The following is a 20,760-nucleotide window of genomic DNA, read 5'->3' as shown; positions in this document are numbered from 1 at the left end:
AATATAAGCGGTGTTGTCTCATATGCCTCGTCAGTGCGGCATGTGTAGTAGCGCGAGGGATGTCGCACTACGTATATCGTAATAGTCCTCAATCTCAATCCTTTGGGAGACGATTAAAAAATGTTTGTCTCTGTGTCATCAAGCAAATAAAAGCTTTGTAAATTTTAAATCGGTGAGCAGTAGTTTGGCAGTGAAAGCGTTACATACAAACACATTTACAAAATAGGTATGGATATCACCAGCTTATCATAGCTAGACCGCACTAGGCCACGATATCCGCAAATTAACTGAATTATAGAATTAATAAACATCTCATCATCGTCGAATATTAAGTTCAATACCGTGAAACAAGTAGCTAAGAGTTAATTAAACTTCTCTGATAGTTCAGTGATTTACAACCTCTTACACTGAGTTCGAGTTTCATAATTAATTTTACAAGTTATTATAGTTTATAATTGAGGTAAAATTACCAACCGTAATCGGAAACTGTGCAAAATATCGTGAAAGAGTGGATGCTCGAACTACATCGAAGTCCCAACGTCATCCACATGTCGTTTTGATTCCGGAATATTGCGTTGCGCGGAGCTTTATTTGGTTTCATTAAAATTTGGTAAGTTTAACACAAAACAAAGGCGACATTAAACGTATACAATACTTACTTATATAGGCCGTCATTTTTTTTTTCACGTTTTCCCTCCAGTGAAAAACTGCATGTAGAATGTACCAAGCAAAAATCATAAATGATTATGACAAATTTAAATAGAATTTTGTCATGAAGTTTCAAAGTCATTGAAGAATTTGAACGTCCTAATTTTCATCTTTATAACATAGTTATAGAAATACCTAAATTATAATTATGCCCTCATATTTAATCGAATTCTACATCTATACTTATAAAGAGAAAGATTTGTAAAAATGTTTGTAAAATTTCACACAAAAATTGCTGGACTGCGTGGCATACTTAGACTTTAGACTTTATATGCAACACGGTAGAAATCGGGGCGAATAGCTAGTTACCAATTATATTTTATATATACTTATTATTCTATTCTCTCAAAATTAATTTAAACGAAAAATCTCAATGAATGTTAATCAGTATTACAATGTTATGTACGAGTCATACAATTACAAGACAGGCTTTAACTGTATGTATGCCCTAATATTGTAATTATAAAGAAAGAGATTATCACAATTAAGTCAAATTGTCCCTTTATTTGCTCAAATTATGGTGTGGAGTTTTACTGTATAACATACGTAATGCCACACAAATGGAAGCATGAAAACTTCACCAGTGCCAATTAAAAGCAACTCCCTTCATAAACGCCCAAATTTGTGGAAATGCAGCACAAAGTTCCGTTAATACCACCGACAAAGACCTCAATTTTCAACCTACTCCAGCAACAAGAGCCGGTTATCCATTTAAGTATCAATATTCTACTCCACCTCGTTTGCGAGACACAGGCATTGTTAGGTTACGGTGAGTGGGAGCCAGCGTGGTTTATTGCTTGTCTTTTGAAATCTAGGCTGCCAGTCACTGGAGCTAAGTGGGGTGGAATGCCGCTAATTACCGTTGGTACAATACGAAAACAATTTTACATGCTCGAGGGTCCGTGCATGTAGGTTATGTGTAAGAGTGCATTCAGTGATGTCAGTGAGTGGTTTGTTGACTTTTTGTCTATTTAAGGAAACGCTTTCGCATACATGCTACTATGGCTCGTGTTGCCAACTTTATATTTTTTAATTTGTAATTACACTGTTCGTATTAAGCTACGTTCAGGCCTATAAAAAAAAATGGAAAACCCGTGTCCCCTAGTGGGGTATGGGGCAGATGATGTACATCCGTTTCACTGATCGATTTTCTTTAGGGACAAGTAGGTGATCAGCCTTCTATGTCCTGCCAGACCGAGACATTTTTTTTTTGTACGTCCCCACCGGGAATTGAACCCAGGACCCCTCGGTTCTACGCTCACGCGTTAACCACTGTACCAAGGAGGCGGTCGGCGGCGGGTTCGGGCTTATATCCTATAAATTATTCTTACTCTTCACAGACCATTTCTTTATTCCCATCGTCCCACTAAAAGCGGGCAATGCTTCTGCAAAGGCCCTACCTCTGCAAATGTTCATGGGCGATGGTGAACGCTTACCATCAGCCGAACCATTAGCTCGGTTACCAGCTCTAGCATATATATAAGCATATAATAAAAGAAAAATCTCGTCCATATCGAAGAGTCATTGAAAGTACGTCTGTCTGATTCCCTTTGTCAGTTTCACATGACACTGATGGTGCATTTGTGAAAGAACAACGTACATTTTATTTTTATTAGAGAGTAGTACAATCAAACTACTAGCATTTATCCCTTAAAACATCAATAGAAACTATTATTATAATCAAATGATATATCAAGAACTAATAATAAATGCTTAAGATTTCTATATCGGGTCTTAAAACATTGTCCTCAATATAAACTAGATGATTCAAGTGAATTAAAGGTAACGTGGTGAACCTGTAACCTGAGGTACTATAAAGTTTTCGAAGCATTTGCAGCTGTAGTCATTAAACGAAGACGTATATTCATATTAGAGTTCATAGATTAACTTTAATGTTGGTTTAGTGTTATCTTGATATTTCTCAACAACTGCGCCTGACGTACATATCTATGGTTCAATATATCAAGTTGAAGTTTGTTTGTCTGAACGCGGTAATATAAGGAACTATAGAATATAATATACTAGTTTGATAGTATAGAATAAGAATTATAATAAAATATTTTTATTAGGTTTACTACATTTAATATAATAACACAGGCATAATAAAAAATAAAACGCAGACATATTACAAGCAATTATAACAACAAAGTTTATGAAACAATAATAAACTTATTGTGGCGACCTAAAGGGTGGGCCCACTCAGCATTGCACGCCGTTACGGTCGGCATAACGCTGGTTTCCAGGGCCTGGGTGGGCCTAGATAACGAAGCATTATCCCAGTGTCCCTCCCTTACTTGTGAATAGTATTTTTACAGATATCTGGATTTTTTTTTGTTTTTTTTTTTTTTATGGCAGAGCAAGCAAAGGAGCAGGTGGGCCACCTGATGTTAAGTGATGTTTTTATTATTCCGATATGTAAGTCAAGTCAGTGTGACTGAGTGCCATAGGCTATATACATATGTATCTCGGGTGAAACCGAGACGGACTGCAGTAATGTGTATTGGTATTATGTATTATCTTTCATACTAGCTTCCACCCACGGTTTTGTTCGCGTGGATTTAAGATATTTATAAATGATTTAGTGAATGTCTATTCCTGTTTTATCCCAAGGGAGCAACAAAAATTACCTGTTATATCCTGTAGTATTCTTTCACCCAGATATATAGAGGTATTCTTTATAACCTGTCTGTATACCAAATTTCATTAAAATCCGTTCTCTAGTTTCACCGTGATTGACGGACAAACATCCAAACAAACGAACTTTCAGATTTATAATATTACTGTGATGTGATTATTTGCTCATTATGATTAATCAACACACATATCGCTAAACTTTTACTGCTTCATTTTACTAGAGAAAATTCAGAACAAAACTACACAAAAGCCAATTCCAGGCTCGAGTCAATTAAACTTAGTCAAATCCAGGGCCATTAGTACCGTTTCACTTATATGGGCACATAGTTGACGGCAACATCGCTATAAAGGTATTCATTACTCGTAACACAAGACCTGTAGTCGCGGTTGGTGTAACATTATGCCGGGTTAGCAGGTATCGTATGGGTGAAAACATACAGGATACGAAACACGCCGCGTTTTGGTGGAGTAGCCTAATAATGGAGTAGCAGATGGTATTATATGGTGGAGTAGCCTAATAATGGAGTAGCAGATGGTATTATATGGTGGAGTAGCCTAATAATGGAGTAGCAGATGGTAGTATTTTATGTGGAGCACCTGTAAGCTAATTACAGGTGTTTAAATATTATGAGAATGTTTTGGTTGTTTAGTGGATGTAAATTTGCGATGTGTGATGTATCAAAATTTATTTTTAAAGACATTTTACAAATGTTTTTTAAACCGGTGGTAAATGTTATAACTGTGTATTATGACGATTCAAAAGTCTATAAGAAGTCTAGTTGAATGAATAAATGTTTGAGTTTGAGTTTGGAACATTATGTTTGAAAAGTTTGATGTCGTTATCAAATTTTGAAAACAAGACATATATTAAAAACTTAGCGATCAACGCTCAACAAAATATAATCGTAGAACATAAACTCAAAAATTTTACTCAAACATATATTTATACAATTTACACTACTTAAAACGAATTTGTATATATAAAAGAAGACACATATACGTTTTTAAAAGATAGTATACAAGTAAGCAAGCAAATATATACTATACAATTAGAAAAAATGTAGCATTAAAATTCTAAACCACACACATTATCCAGTCACCTTCCTGAAATACAAGCCATACACTCTTATTTACTAAGAAATTGTAAATTACAAGAAACGCGTCTGTCTCGTACACATGAGCGCCCCGTACATTCCAAGCTTTTGGACCTTCTCTCAGCTTCAGAGGTCAAATAGCCGGACGTGTGGTAGAGTTTAATTACGTACTTAATGCCGCCCGTATCCATGAACCATTCCGGTCGTATAGTTTGGGCATCGTATTTTCGACTACAGTATAAGCTATTGGTAGGGCTGGATCACGATACAATGCTTTGGAATTTAGACTTTTTACTTATAGACTTTCGTAACAAGTCATAAACATTAATCGCTTTTAAAGCTGAAAATTGACTCCAATATTTGATTATATGAATTTTGTTTTACAGAAGCGTGATGGTGGCTTAGCAGTGTATTTTCTAAAGTATTTGAAATTATATCATTATATACATAATTCAAAGCTATGATACAAATAAATATTTTTTTTTATTAATTGAGTAGAATTAAGAAGTCATACAGGGCCATAAATATGTTTTATAGCACACTACATTGACACGGAACATACAAAATTATTTCATTTAAAATAAACAAATATGATATACGCTTATTATAAAGTCATGACCACATCATACAAAAGTCGGTCAAGTTGATTTGTGAATAACGAAACGCAATTTAAATATCCCGGGGCCTGTGTGAATCACTCAGGAAATAGGCAAAAATAGATTAAGACGTCTATAAGTCAAGTCACAGTCGAGCAGTTTTTGTTAATATTCAAATATTCAAAATTAATACGGCACTCAAGATATTTATATTATATGCTCTCTGTCTGATATAAGAATTAAGACGTATTATGCACTGGACCGTGGTCCTTCGAGCCGGATTTGTCTTAACTTTGAGTTTTGTGCTTGTGTTATAAAGAAAATGCTGCTACGTTTGACTGCCTAACATAATCGCATGGGATCCGAAAATTAATATTAAAATCCGATGTAAGAATGTAGCTTTAATGTTACTATGCTGAATGAAATACGTGCGATATGTATTTTTATATCATAGACGGAAAAGGAGCCCCTGATGGTCAGCCCTTCCATCGCCTATGAACCTCTAAAAAAAGTTAGCCAAAATTAAAAGGAATGGAATAAAAAGGTTTGTTAACACGCACTGGGTTCAATCGGCAAATTCAGACTTCCTGAAACTACGTCTTTGCCACTATTCTCACTCACGAATGAATTATTCCTTAATCTATTTTGTTTCCCTTTACTTTTAATAAATAAATAACCGATTAATAACCGTTATAATTTTCATACAAATACATTTTTTTCTTTAGAAATTAAAAACTTTTTAACGGATTTTAAACGCGGACGGGGACGTAGTCTCCCCGTGACCGTGTTTGAAACGTCGGGTTAATAATATAATGAATAAATCGCGTTTAAAATCCGTTAAAAAGTTTTTAATTTCTAAATGTATAATACTCGCGTAAAATCAAACACAAGAAAATACTGCATTTTTTTATTTTCACAGCACAGCTTTATTTTGTTTCAAAATATTATAACCAACGGGGGTCTTTTTGATTTATTGGTATATTTTCTCTCCATCGTGGTTATACTGAATCCTTCATCCGTCATCAATATGTCTTCTATCGCATTTACTCACGTTTTCCGGTTTGAATGTATCCCAAATTGTAACAATATAATATATATAGCCCTGGATAACAAACTTCCTGTGCTTATTTTCCTTAATTAGGGATTAACAGGAATACTGTCGCTGTTTTAGTTGTTTCCTTTTATTTTTATATCGTATGTGTGTTGAGATAGCTAATTGACTTTCTTAGTAAACTTAGTACAAAAGGTTTTTACTTGCTCTTTCATATTTGTATGGAAATAAGATTATATTGTTCTATATTTGAGAAGGTATTTTGAGTATACGTTGTTGAAAATATGTATCAAATTGCAATTAGGTGCCAAAGGGCTAAATAGTTGTTATATGGGCAGGAGAGTTTTATTTTGAATTCTAGAGAACTGTTTTCTAACATCGATTTTATATGCATGCCAAGTGCTTCGTAAGTTGTATGAATTTACCCGTAAGTATTTCTAATTATATATTTTTGCAACCATACACAAATATCCATACTAATTTAAATACTTTTTACTTGTTAATCCCTTATGTAAATGCGTAAAAAAATTTATAGGTAACAATGGAAAGCAACCGAAAGGGTTTACTAGTTTTTGTGTGGGCAGAAGAGGTTTGTTTTGAGGGAGAAATTGTTTAGAATTCTAAGAAACTGTATTTACTAATAATTATTTTATGATTAGTGCTTAAATTTCCAAGTCCTTCATAATATTAACTTTGAAACGATCTTAAAGTATTTGTAATTTTCTCTTTTTGCAACAATTTGCAATATTCAATACTAATTTAAAATTATTTAATTATAGTTATTTGTTGCTAGCTTTTGCCCGCGGCGTTAGTAGTTTAATATATGTTTTTATACATATAAGCTCCTCTTGAATCACTCTTTCTATTAAAAAAAACCCATCGTCAACATAATCGGCACACCTTTAAATATCTAAACATACATACATACCTATATAGAAACAGACGCGGGTAGCGACATATGTAAGTGAGTAATTTTAAAGGCATCAACGCATAATATGAAAAGCCCTAAATAAATAATTATTCCAATAGATTGTTCGTTACAATTTAATCGTCCCATCAATCTTTTACAAAGACGCGTCTCAATTAGAAACTCGTCAACATAAATTGCATACAAAAATTGTCGATTTATATTTCTAGATACGTGCAGCTTGCGGAAATTCCCCGCCCGCTATTTCAAAACTTCCCCAATCGACGGTCCAGTTAAATTTTAAATTAAAAACTTTCCCAGAAATGACTTTAACGTTAACAAAGTCCGTTATGTCGAAGTTCATGAGAATAATTTTGAATTAAGTCGACATTGTTCGTGGAGCAGGCGAAAGTGACAGATGGTGTAGTGGCTGGTCTGTCGGCTTTCGCTTCAGAGGTTACACGATCTTTAGGAATCTTGCTTTATATGCGTCTATATTTAATCTAGTGTCTTTATTTGTGTATTATAAATTTACTAGCGTTCCACCTCATCTTCGCTCGTGGTACATACATAACCCAGAGTATAATATATAGACCATACTCATCACGTAAAATCATGTATATAGCCATGTATATCAATAGATCACGTATATAGCCAGTGGTGAAGGATTTTTTAAGTCTAGTAGTTCCTGAGATTAGCGTTCATACATACAAACACACAAACAAAATCATCAGCTTTATAATATTAGTAGAGAATAGCATAAGTATTAAAAATATATTTATTATTTATTACATGTTTAATTCAGATCCAGGTTTGCGTAGTGTAGCTTATATTATCTGTGGTATCGCGAATACTTGTCCTTCTCCTAATAGAAACGCGAAATTTTGACAGGATATTTTATTATTTAATACGCAACTGAGGTAGATTATAATCAGGAGTGCTTCAAAGGTGGTTAATTATCCAGTTATCACAAATTAAGCGACGGGATAAAGCTAGTTTCATTAATTAAGGAGCTTTTGAATTGAAGACCGTGTCGTTTAAAAGCAGTACTAATTCCAGTGTGGGAAAAAGACAGAGCTATTAAGATAGTCAAGCGCCATCCCTTCATTAATAATATTTTGATTCAAATTTCGCACATGCGTTTGAAATATTCCATATTATGACACAAATCTTTTATTACGTTATCTTTGTACGAGAAATAAAACGCTAAATTGCTATTGCATGATTCTTTGTACATTTTATGAAATTGAATTACTATGTAATAAAATAATAATAACAATCTTTTCAAGATTCGAATTACGAACAATCGATTCGATTTTTTTAATTCTATGTTATAACATAACTTCTTTGTATAACACCTTATTGATGTACTTTAATGAGAGCAATAAAACGTAAACACCGTTGTCTGTTTGTACTGCTTATGAGATTTAATTACGTTTCCTATCGTTACAATATGAATCTGCAAAATAAAATTGCCTGCGGCTCACCGAAACCATTGAATACATAGCTCATTGTATGGTGTTTATTTATATATTATATATAATAATATATAAATATTATACATAATAATATATAAATATTATATAAAATTAATTATATAATTTAAAATTACTTACAATATTCACTAGCGTGAGATGATCTCGTAATTAGTAGTAACAATGAAAAAACTTTAGCTAGTTATTCTACGAAACAGCGGCCGTGTTTAAAGCCAACTTTTAGTATAATAGTGCTTTTATGGTGCTACATTCTGACGTGTATGTTGTGTATTTTACATACTACGGCTATTGCGGGGTCATATAAGCAAAACGCACTTATAGTTATGTGGATTAAAGAACGTTTCATTGTATCAATAATTATTTTTATGCAAAAACTGATTAAATAAACAATAAATAATAATTTATTTACCAAAAAATATTGTGACATATAGACTCGTCTTTAAATTGTCAAAATTAGACCAAATTTAAATCGGACCGCATGACAGGCATCAGTTTAATCATTAAATATGGTTCACCCAATATAATATTATTATTATATTATTTTTACATTATTATATTAATTATCAAACACAAAAAATTTAGTCGACTTCATTAACCTCCTCTTTTTCGTTAATTGATAAGAGTTTGAAGTGAAGAATTAAGAAGCATTAATGAGTCAATATAGAAATGAGGTGTTGTTTGTTTAATTGTTCTAATGAAATATTCAGAGTCACTAATCTGTTTGAGGTTTGCATAAAAATAATGCTGAGGTTGCTGGTAATTAATGCACTTAAAATTATATAATATTTCGTGTTTGTGTAAAGGTTAAAAAATCCAATTTAATGCAGTGCATATTTTGAAAGCTAAAAATATATTACGCTTTAGTTATAGAATAATAATAAAGAAATGAATAATGTGAAAGCAACGTAGAAATTTTATTTTCACACGACATTACAAATTTTGACATTATAATGATAACTTCATGGATTATTTTTATTGTACAAGAAGGAAAAGAAATGTGCACCTAAAAAAAACATACACATTAAAGCTCCGACTAAACAAAACACAACGATACATAAGGATTTTTTTTTATGTCATAGCGGGCAACTGAGCTGGTGGTTCGCCTGATGGTATGCGATCACCACCGCCCATGAACATTCGCAAAGGCAGTGCCTCTGCGAATGCGCTGCCCGCTTTTTTGGAGTAAGGGAAAAGGAATGGATTAACGACTGGAAAGAAGGAATGGTCTGGGACGGGTGAGGAAAAGGAAACGGTCCTCCGGCTCCCCGGAATAGAAAATAAAAATAATAAAACCATTGCCAAGTATGCCAAGATGGAAAAAACCCACTAAACTGTACATGCCATTTCAAACTCAAACTCAAACACTTATTTATTCAATTAGACTTGATATAGAAGCACTTTTGAATCATATTACACAGTTATAAAATTTACCACCGGTTCTGAAGGCAGTTTCTACAGAGAAGAAACTCTGTAGTCATCTTTTAGCGCAAGACTGGTTTTGAAGCCTGATTTCAGTTAAGACGGGAAGTTAAAAATATATTTTATAATTTTTGTGTTATAAATTTAAAGCATCTGAAGCATTTCATTTTCAGCAACTTTTGCTACGGATTCGCATTAATGATATCAATATAATATCATTAATTCGCATTAATGATATCAACATAATATCATTAATTCGCATTAATGATATCAATATAATATCATTAATGCGAATACTTCCTGCGTTCATTATGGGTACTGAAAAATGTCTGTTAATTGGTCATGTTAAGGAATATTTGAACGTGAAATGTATTTATATGAAACTGAAGACGAAAAAGATTCATCATCATCATCATCAACAGCCCATATATGGTCCCACTGTTGGGACACAGGCCTCCTATGATACCATTCATACTATAATCCACCACGTTGGCCAAATGCGGGTTGGCAGATGTCACATGTCGTCGAACTTTTTAATTCTCGGACACGCCGGCTTACTCACGATGTTTTCCTTCACCGTTACGAGCAGTGGATAACAATCCACATGTGCACATATAAATACAATATATAATTCTACGTAGGACCCTTAACTAACAAACATTACTCTTTTAATCATAAATGTCGCATAGTATAAGTAATAAATTGACTTATGAATGGAATCGCAATAATACATGACGTCATATATAACAGATTTGCCATTCATTTCTCTCCTTAAACTTACGTAAAGTCAAACTTTACAAAACAAAACACGCATGTCCCACAATTCAATAAAAACTAACACAGAAAGAGTATTTATAACAAATGCTATATATAACATAAGTACGGCGTTAGACGTAGACGCGTGCGCACGTATTCAATATGGCTGATGTGATCGTGAAGTGAAATGTTCAATTTCAAAGTGAAACAGAGAGATGTGTATTGTTATGGTGTTAAATCAAAGCCTCCTAAAACCCCGTTAAAGCACAGACGTAAGTTAATGTGTTTTTAATGATTATTTATTTGTAAACAAGGTTATATTGCTTGTATACACTTTTCTACATGGGTAATGACATTAAATGTCATATTATATCTATTGATTATAATTGATTTAGGATCTGGTTTGCTTATTTTGTAGTCTACATTATGTAATATGATGTTTTGCTTCCGATTTACTATTGATGCATTAGTATGTTTTCATATGTATGTTTCTATTGTAGTAGTTTTTGAAAGTCAATATGTAACTTTATATACATATTTCGAGTAGTCTAAATACTCGAAAAAAGTAGTTAATTACATTAGTCACTTGAATTGGCATAATTAAGCTATAAGATAATCTTAAAACTACAAATTTTTGACTTATTTTCTAAAGGTGTTATGAACAAAAAGCTGAACTAACTAACAGTAAGAAATATTTTTAACTTAATTAGTTGAGCAAGAGACATAAATGAGACAAAACGGATATATCTCTTGGCACAAATATCGTTATATTTTTGTTATTCTTGAACTTATCAACAACTGCTATTCATATTTCCGTTCTTTTTATTTTAGTTTTTATAAAATACGTGGTAGCTTTGATGATTAGTAAATATATATTTCACGTTATTTACGTAATCATATAGGGATATCGTATATATGTATAGGTAAAAAAATATTTAAAATCAGTCCAGTGTATCCAAATATTTGCGTGTTCTAACAAACAAATAAAAAACATTTGAACGTTCAGAACGTATATTATACTATAATTAAATGTTTTAAACATAGAAAACAAATCAAGAAAATAATGTAAAAAAATATCTTAACTAATTTTGGAAACTAGTTTAGAAACTAGTAATTATGATTTGAATAGAATTGCAAAATATTTGTGATATATCTACGTGTCTATCTATCTTTCTACATGCTTAGTTAAAAAAACTCATAACACGTTGCGATACCATGAACTAAAGGTATATACAAAAAATAAAGCGAAATATCGCATACTACAGAATGTATTCTGCCCTTAAATCAGCCCTACCCTACTCGCGAAACATCAAAGACGTAGGTTGGATAAACTCGGCTTAATCAAGTGCTTTGTTGAACTTAGGATTAACTAAACGTATATGCGGGAGTCAGATGGGTTGCTATGGCAACCGTATGTAATAATGAAGATAATCCTAACAATGCCATATAACTATTGTAGTTTCGAGTGTAACGTTTTTATGAAAGAAGTCATAAATATGAATCAGTTGCGTATATTATATGCCAGAGCAAGCAAAGGCATGTGAAATAATATATTCACAAGGATTGAATCGTAAGAATTCATTTATTAAAGTTGAAAATTGTAAATCAGTTAACTTTAATGTTAAAGTTATAATCGCAATACGCCACATCTATGTACCTTTTTTTTTATTCATGCTAGGGAAGCGCTTGACCACGATCTCGCCTGATGGTAAGCTGAAATGTAGTCTAAGATGGAGCGCGCTTCCCTAGAAGGTACCTGTTCACTCTACTTATGAAGACCTCCAGATTGTATATGAAAGAAGAAAGAACCTGTATATGAAAGACTTTCCAATTGTATTACGAGTATTAGTAGTTACTGTTAAGGCATTTACTCTTCTTGGATAACAGAAAACCTGCATTTAATAATCACACTAATGAATCATTAGCTGGTTTATTATGAAGCATAACTTTTGAATAGATATTCAGGAGAGGAGACACCAGTACTCCAATTACCGAGTTCCCGCAAACTTACATTGGGATAAGGGAACTCGAAAACTCAACAATATCCGCTTCCCAGTTATCTTGATATGAGCTTATTAAAAGTATACTTTTAAATGAAGTTTTAGAAACCTTTCAGAAAGTTTTGATATACGTAGTTTTCTTCATTCGTGATTCTCTTCTAAGTTCACTATGTGTAACTATTTTTATAGGTTTGTATGTTATTATATTGCTCATACCTCATTTGTAAATACCTGTCGAATGGCATTGAATTGTTATTGCCCAAAAAAGGGTAATATAATAAAAAATATCAATAAGAGACTAGAATTTTCTTCATATCCTTAGTGCAATCACGCTCTCCTCGCACTCTTAAGTTTCAGTATACCTTGTAATAAATAAATAATACTTCATAGATATTCTTCGTGCTTGGTCTATATTTTGGAATAAATATATTGTATGAGACTTCTGATGTGTGATTAATTTATGGGAATGACGAATAGAATTGGTAAATAAATAAATAAATAAAACGTGTTCTCATTTCAATTTTATTGAGTTAAGATATGATTTGTTGTAATTATTTGCAGATAAATGTACGCAATAAATGAAAGCACTTTCTAAGAATGATTTTTAAAACTTAAAATTGATATGATTTAATAAGAGTAACTGCAGAGGTTCTTGCCGGCTCTTCTATATAGAAACTGCTTTCCAAAACGTTGGTAAATTTAAAAATTTTATGACGATTCAAAAGTGCTTTTCTAAGAAGTCTAATTGAATATATAAACGTTACAGTTTGAATTTGAGACTGATATAAATAGTCTTTTTATGAAGTGTCGTACCCTAACAATGACGTTAGACATTAATTTTTGAAACAGTAATGAGTTTATCAGAATATATGTTAAAATAATTATAACACGCGTAATGAGGTTAATGCACATACCGTGGTCTTTTATAGCTTTATATCTAAACTAATATTATAGAGAGGAAACATTTGTGTTTTGGTTTTATGTTTGTAATTTTTTAACACAAAATTACTGGGCCGATTTCAAAAATTCATCGTCACAAAGCTGCATCTTCACTGAGAGACATAGGCTATATTTTCTTTATATTTTATAGCGGGAAATGAAATTAAATGAATATATTCGCACGATAGTTCGGATCCTGGGAGAAAGTAAGTTATGTATAAATAACTAGCTGACTCAGCCAGCGTTGTTCTCAATACCTTTAGAACAGGATTTAGAACAGAACACTTTGAGGATAAAAAAAATTACGCACTTCCAATAGATTAAAACTGTTTATACATATAAAGTAGAAATAATGCAACACACGCGTGCGTCGCAATATTTTTTTTTTGTTAATTTTTCATGACAACTTACTAATTCTCATTAATTTTTCGCAATAGTTATATTTGATTAGACAATTATTAATTATTGAAATTTAAAAATAGTTTTTACTATTACATGAACGGTATGAGATTTGATTTTACGGTCCGCAGAAAGGGTTACGTTTGAGAAATGTATACCTGAATTAATGTATGTTAATAATCTTGTATAATTTATATTGAGTTTAATAATTGATTATAATACTCTGTATTCATTAATTTATGAATTTAATATCGAATACTAGCGGTTCGTACCGGTGTTGCCCGTGAATGTATCACTAACATTCAGGGATCTCTACATACATCCAGGTGAAATAAATATTGACATCGATCTAATGAAAATTCCGAGGATAGCGTATAAAAATACATATTACATATTTAAATAATACCTGAAAACTTTGCTTTCTCTTGTTGCGATTTATCTAGTAACCAGTAATTACCTTAACCAAATCTTCCTATTTGTCTTTTTGTATTTTAGCACATATAAATAAATAAATAGTAATGAATAAATTCTTTATTTGAGAGTAACACGGACCCAATATCAGTTTTTTAAACAATTATACAAAATAAATTCATAGAAAATCACAAAATATAAACTAAAAGAAAAATAATAATAAAAATGTAATATAATGTCCATTTATTCATTTTATAGAACAATATTTTAGTGTCGTTTATCCAGGCACATTGAAAGAAGTTCGGATAGAAATATTTGAAAATACATAATAAAACACCTACACTGGCATAGAACCTTAAGTTGTTAAAAAACTTTAACACCGAGTTGTAATTCCTAGCAATACAACAACTCGTATCGCGTAACTAAGAGGACTGAATGGTCTCAGATAGGTTATAAATAGCGTATATTTGTAAACATGGTGCTTTATTGGCCACGTGTTCCATCCGCCGCGGTGTTTGGACAGACACGTTTTACGTTCCTTGATTGTAATTATAACACGCGACTGCTGCGGAAGAACTAACCGAGGTATGTAGGTTTTTTAATTTTAAATCATATGCCAGGGTGAATAGGCACCGTCTAGGTAGACGCGGGGGTCGCGGATGAATTACCAGTTTCCCCTTCACCAATCGGCTTGAAGGAATACGGTAGGGTTTTGATCGGTAAGAATCCGACATAACCCACAGCTCTTTCTGCGGGGGTCGTGGGTATCTATACTATGCTATAAAAAATATAAACGTGCAAAGTAGACCACATCTCCGCTTCCCATGTGGGATTGTGGTCAAACGTCTGCCTATCTATTAATCCTACTAATTTATAAATGCGAAAGTTTGTAAGCTGTTGTTGCTCTTTCACGCAAAAACTACTGAACCGATTGCAGTGATATTTGGTACGTAGACAGCTGGACAACTGGAATAACATATAGGCAACTTTTTATCCCGATATTCCTACGGGATACGGACTCACGTGGGTGAAAGCACGGGGCGCAGCTAATCGACTATAAAGAAAATTTCATATCTGAGTGTTCCAAAACACGATGGTGTTTATAATACTTTTGATATGATTTTTTTTCAAGTGACGAATGCTGAATTTGAAGTTATCTATGTCGGATCAAAAACATTATTTGAAAAAAGATTAATGACTACAATTTATTATGAACTAACTTTCGCCGTTAAATTCGGAGTAGTTTAATATTATACATATAAACCTTCTTCTTGAATCACTCTATCTATGAAAAAAAGGAAGCCCCATCAAAATCCGATGCGTAGTTTTAAAGATTAAAGGATACAATAGGGCCAGAGAAAGCGACTTTGTTTTATACTATGTAGTGATTTAATTGCCTAATTGAGACGATTATACACGTGTATGTTTATTTATTTTGCATTTAGAGAACATTAAAAAAAATCAAAGAGACCTTCCGGACATTATATTATGTTTTCGTGTTGTATTTTCCCTTCATTATATACTTTAATAGTTCCGTATGATGTTTGTAAATAACAGAAACTTAGTTTTCATACTTGATCAAATAATAGAATTTGAATGTTAGAATTACATTGACATGTAAAGACCAGTAAACTCTAAATCACTAATCGTTTGAATTAAAAAAACTTTATATACAAAAATACATAACTATATTTCAAATTGAACTCATATATATCTATCCGCGATATTTTCTTATACAACTTCTGTAAGAAAAATCGCTCTTCCGTAGAAAACACATTATCATATTTATAACCATTTCCAATACCAAGCTAAGGCGTCACATACACTAATACATTTAAAACATTTTCGACTAAGTCACTAGCCTGGCTCTTTTACTCTTCAGCACATTGATATAAGCGAGAGTGGAATAAAGCTACATTTTTTTATGTCATAGCGGACAACTGAGCTGGTGGTTCACCTGATGGTAAACGATCACCACCGCCCATGAACATTCGCAGAGGCTCAGACTTCTGAGAATGCGCTGCCCGCTTTTAAGAGATGAGGAAAGGATTGATGAATGGAAATAAGGAGTAGCCTGGGAAGAGCGAGGAGAAGGAAATAAGCCTCCTACATTTCTTTATAATCATTAAAGCTGGTTACTGAGCTGGTGGTTCGTCAGTTGGTAAGGGCCACCGCCCACAAACTTTTGCATGCGTTGCCCGCTTTTAAGGTATGAGGAATAAGAAAAGGATTCACTACGGGAATAAAACTGGAAAAATACTGCTAAGGCCTAGAAAAAGGATACGGGCTTATGACTTCCTCACGCACATACGTAGTAGCATTGGAATGTTATTCACATCGTACTTATGTGAGCGTGTGATGCCTTCCCAAGCTGACACAATTCGATCTGAAGTGTGTTCGACAATTAAAAATTATACATACTGGTTCTAGTTTATTCAAGCAAAATTTTAGCAATTAAAAGAAAAGCATTGAACCAAATACGAATCACTTCACCACAGCTACTAAAACTAGCAAGCAAACCTGATACAAAAACGTATTTATAAAGCCCTTTCAAATATTCCGCAATATAAAGTGTACGAGCCGCCTAATAACATCTTTAAATCGGAGCACTACCAATGAAAGAAAACAGGCGTGTCCATTACACATCTGTCAGATCAAATCAAGAGTTAAGTACATTTAGACGGGACGTAATCAACCTTTGGCTTTAGTTAATCTAGATCTTACTGTTTAGATATTTATATCTTGTTAATGGACTTTTAAAGCCGATTGTAATTTAATTTAGACTCGACAATAACTGTATTTTGTTTGAAGTACAAGCTTTAAAGGAAATTCTAATGAGAATGTTGATTGGGGAAAAAAGTAGCATACGACAGGTAAAAGTAGCTTTTCCCACCTTAATATATTATGCCGAAACAAAAATTGTATCACAAAATCACACGATTTAGACGTAAACGGAGGACAAACACATAATGCTGAGTAAGAATTTGTTCTGTAACTATTTGTGATTTTCACTGATCCTCCTTCCTAAACCAAATTAGTGGCATATTATCACTTGAAACATATAAATAAAACGATCTTATCAAGACATCTGGTTTTCTGAGATTAAACGTGTCAAAGTTATTAACGATATCGTTATCTATATTAAAATGATTGTTAAATTAAAAAGGGACGGGGGAGACTGGCTCCCCGTGACCACGTTCGCTGTAAAGTGTTGGAAACGTCGGGTTAATAATATAATGAATAAATCACGTTTAAATTCCGTTAAAAGTTTTAATTTCTAAATGTATAATACTCGCGTAAAATTATACACAAGAAAATACTAAAATGATTGTTATTATTTTACTAATAAATTTGTCCCAGTTCAAAACTATATAATGATCCTCAAAGCTTCATAGAGATCATTCCTTAAGACAACAAATTTGTTGTTATAAAATCTCAGCTACTGTTTCATTTTATTTTATAGCTTTTAGAAATCAAATACACACACAGACGTATTTCAACTTCGTTAATGTAAACATTTAATTAGCATTACAAACGAAGGCATTCTGTAACAATCAAAATCAAACACACATTCTTGAGGAGCTAACTTTAAACCGAGCTTCAATAAGATAACTAAAATAATATATTAAGTAAATAAGACGAAGGTGTATAAACATAGAGAAATATGGCATTCATATGAGATGCTATACCATGCATTGGGTAATAAAACTATTTAACTTTGGTGTCAGTGAATAAACAGCATATTCTCTAGTATCGATAAAACATACATCTGAAAAAGTGCCAATAAGAAATTAAAAACTTTTTAACGGATTTTAAACGCGATTTACTCATTATATTAACCCGACGTTTCGAATACTTTACAACGAGCGTGGTCACGGGGAGACTCAAAAATCTCGTCTCAGAAGTGTATAATAAGTAATATAATGAATAAATCGCGTTTAAAATCCGTTAAAAAGTTTTTAATTTCTAAATGTATAATACTCGCGTAAAATCAAACACAAGGAAATACTAAGTGCCAACTAAAAAAAAAAATATGTTCACATGTTAAAAATTGTAAGCTCTCTTGAAGAAATTCTCTGACGAGGTGCCACTCAAAAAGCAAACATATCAAGAAGACAGCCAAAACACTACGCATACCATTACGCCGCTGTAACTGACGTATCTTGACCCTAATTATGTGTCAGCTGACACAGGAAATATCGACAGTCCCTTGACAAAAGCGTGGAAATGACGTTGGACGTGACGCAATTGGCGTGGCATAAGTATCCCAGATAGATTTTTAAGTGGCGTTTATTTGTTCAGCGTTATTTTCAGTTGATTCTAGGAAGATCGCATGATGTATGTTTTTGGTTAGTTATATGTGACATACTTTAGAAAATATCTAGGAATATAGAATATATGGAACTAGTCTAAAATTTTTGGAGAGTATTTAAAAAGGTCAATATTTATTGTAGGTTTTTACTTATATGATACATAACAATTTCATAAGATATACAATTTGATGGACAATTCAGGTATAAAGTTAATAGTAATGTTTTTCTTCTAAGTTTCTTTATTTTATCCCAAGATTTTTGAGCTTTCCAGATATTGACTGTCCAATTCGCCCTAAAAGATTTGCAATATTGACGTCTCATTTATAATTGTATAGCGGAATCCAATCAAATAAAGCAGCCATCAATGTCCCGCCTCTGCAAACAAGACCATTCCATTGCATCCAAAATGAATATCCTCACAAAAACCCTTTACAAGTGAACAGTGAATAAAACGATGACCGCGGGAGCGTAACAGAAAAATTGTGCCAAAAGTCCACTGAAAATCACAAATTCCGTGAATCCCAGAATTGGGATGAGCCCAAGACCCTTTGACCCGTTACAAACGATCAGAGGCACGTGCCTTGCAACCCTGAATACGAGTATACTGGAAGAAATTTCATATCTCTGCCAACACCTCCAAATTTCAATAAGGATTTACAGGTGAATAATCATCATAACATTATCGATAGTCTGTTGTATCTAGCTCGAAGGACCATTTTCTTAGTGATATAAAATGCAAATAAAAAAATATTTACTTAGTTAATGTTACCTAAAACTGTCTTATTTAAAGATTTTCTGTGCTTAATCGTCTGTTTAGCATAAAATATAATAATTATTTTATTAAAAATATTATTCATTATTTAAAATGGTTACGTTTATGTAAGTAAATAGTCCTATGTCTAGTTACAATAACCAAACTTTATTTTTTATTTGTTTTATCAGGAACATATTCTAGACTATCAATCATTACCTACAAAGCAAATACGAAATTCATTACAATTAATCATCATATCTAGAACGTTATCGAATTTCACAATAAAGGTTTTATAAAGTACTCACACACGCAGTGCCTTACTGTAGCTCCATAGATAAAATATTAAGGGATTGGATGTTACGTCACGTGTTGAGCGAATTTTCCATGTCATTTTCTGCTCCAATGTACGATGATATAGGGTGTTTTGCAAAGTCATTGTAAGGGAGTTTCGAAGAAAGGCTCTTAACAACTTTTATGATGTGCTTACTCTTAAAATGTCGCTACTTCTTTCTAAAACGTTTAAGGAAAATAGGGTTTACGTATATTATACAGGTAAGGATGCACATGCTTTTATCATTAGTAATATTTTGATAATCGAGGGATATAATTTATAAACCGCATATTCATTTATGATAATTTCATTCCAGGTATAGGATACATATTTGCGAGGATATAAAAATAAAGTTTTTCATCTAAGAAATTCCCTTTTCCTTAGCAGGTTCATATTTCATATTTCCGTAATCCTAGCTAAAATATTATTATTAGAACGGCGAGTATGAAAGTGCCTTTGATAGCGCAGCACGACTATTTATAGTAATCAAATGTTATTGTACTTTTATTTTTAATGCTAATTTTAATTTTTATTAAAGATCTAGTCCAATGTTTTTAGAGGTTTTATATAAAAACCTTCTATGTACACCTCATAATATATGCGTGGGTGGGTCCGTGACTGAGTTTGTGTGACTTAGAAATAAACGTATAGTATTCCTTAAAACTCTAATGTATAAAAATACAAACAACTACATATCTGATACTAAAATGAGTTAAAACCATATATTATACGAATAATTAACGTTAACAAAAATATGAGTTCATTCGTGTAAAAATATAATTGGGTTGAATGCATTGTGAAATCGGATTATTCGCTCCTCAGTGAATCAGCAAATTATATTCTCAAGTTGGCGTTATAAGTAATAGGGTCTATGGTAATCAACGCAAGGTCACGCTCCGCTTCGCCTTCGCTTTCGTTCGGTTTTTAGTAAAGAACTAGTCGCTTTTTTTTT

The 20,760-nt window shown here is 32.5% G+C and overlaps 1 protein-coding gene across 3 annotated transcripts in view; it reads left to right on the top strand.

The window, feature by feature from the left end:
- The window catches only part of LOC119831242 (glutamate receptor-interacting protein 1), a 181,604-nt gene that overhangs the window by 127,860 nt on the left and 32,984 nt on the right, over positions 1–20,760 (top strand). The window contains exon 1 of one of the 3 annotated variants that reach the window (XM_038354535.1): positions 10,798–10,933. The exons of the other annotated variants lie outside the window; for them this stretch is intronic. Within the exon in view, the coding sequence (XP_038210463.1) occupies positions 10,849–10,933 (85 nt within the window). The 5' untranslated portion in view covers positions 10,798–10,848. Of the gene's footprint in view, positions 1–10,797; positions 10,934–20,760 lie in introns of those variants that run through there. 3 annotated transcript variants of the gene reach the window in all.

Source organism: Zerene cesonia, chromosome 13 (assembly GCF_012273895.1).
Source record: "Zerene cesonia ecotype Mississippi chromosome 13, Zerene_cesonia_1.1, whole genome shotgun sequence".
Lineage (NCBI taxonomy): Eukaryota > Metazoa > Arthropoda > Insecta > Lepidoptera > Pieridae > Zerene > Zerene cesonia.
The sequence above is the reverse complement of the archived record's forward strand: the minus strand, read 5'-3'. Positions and strand labels throughout refer to the sequence as shown.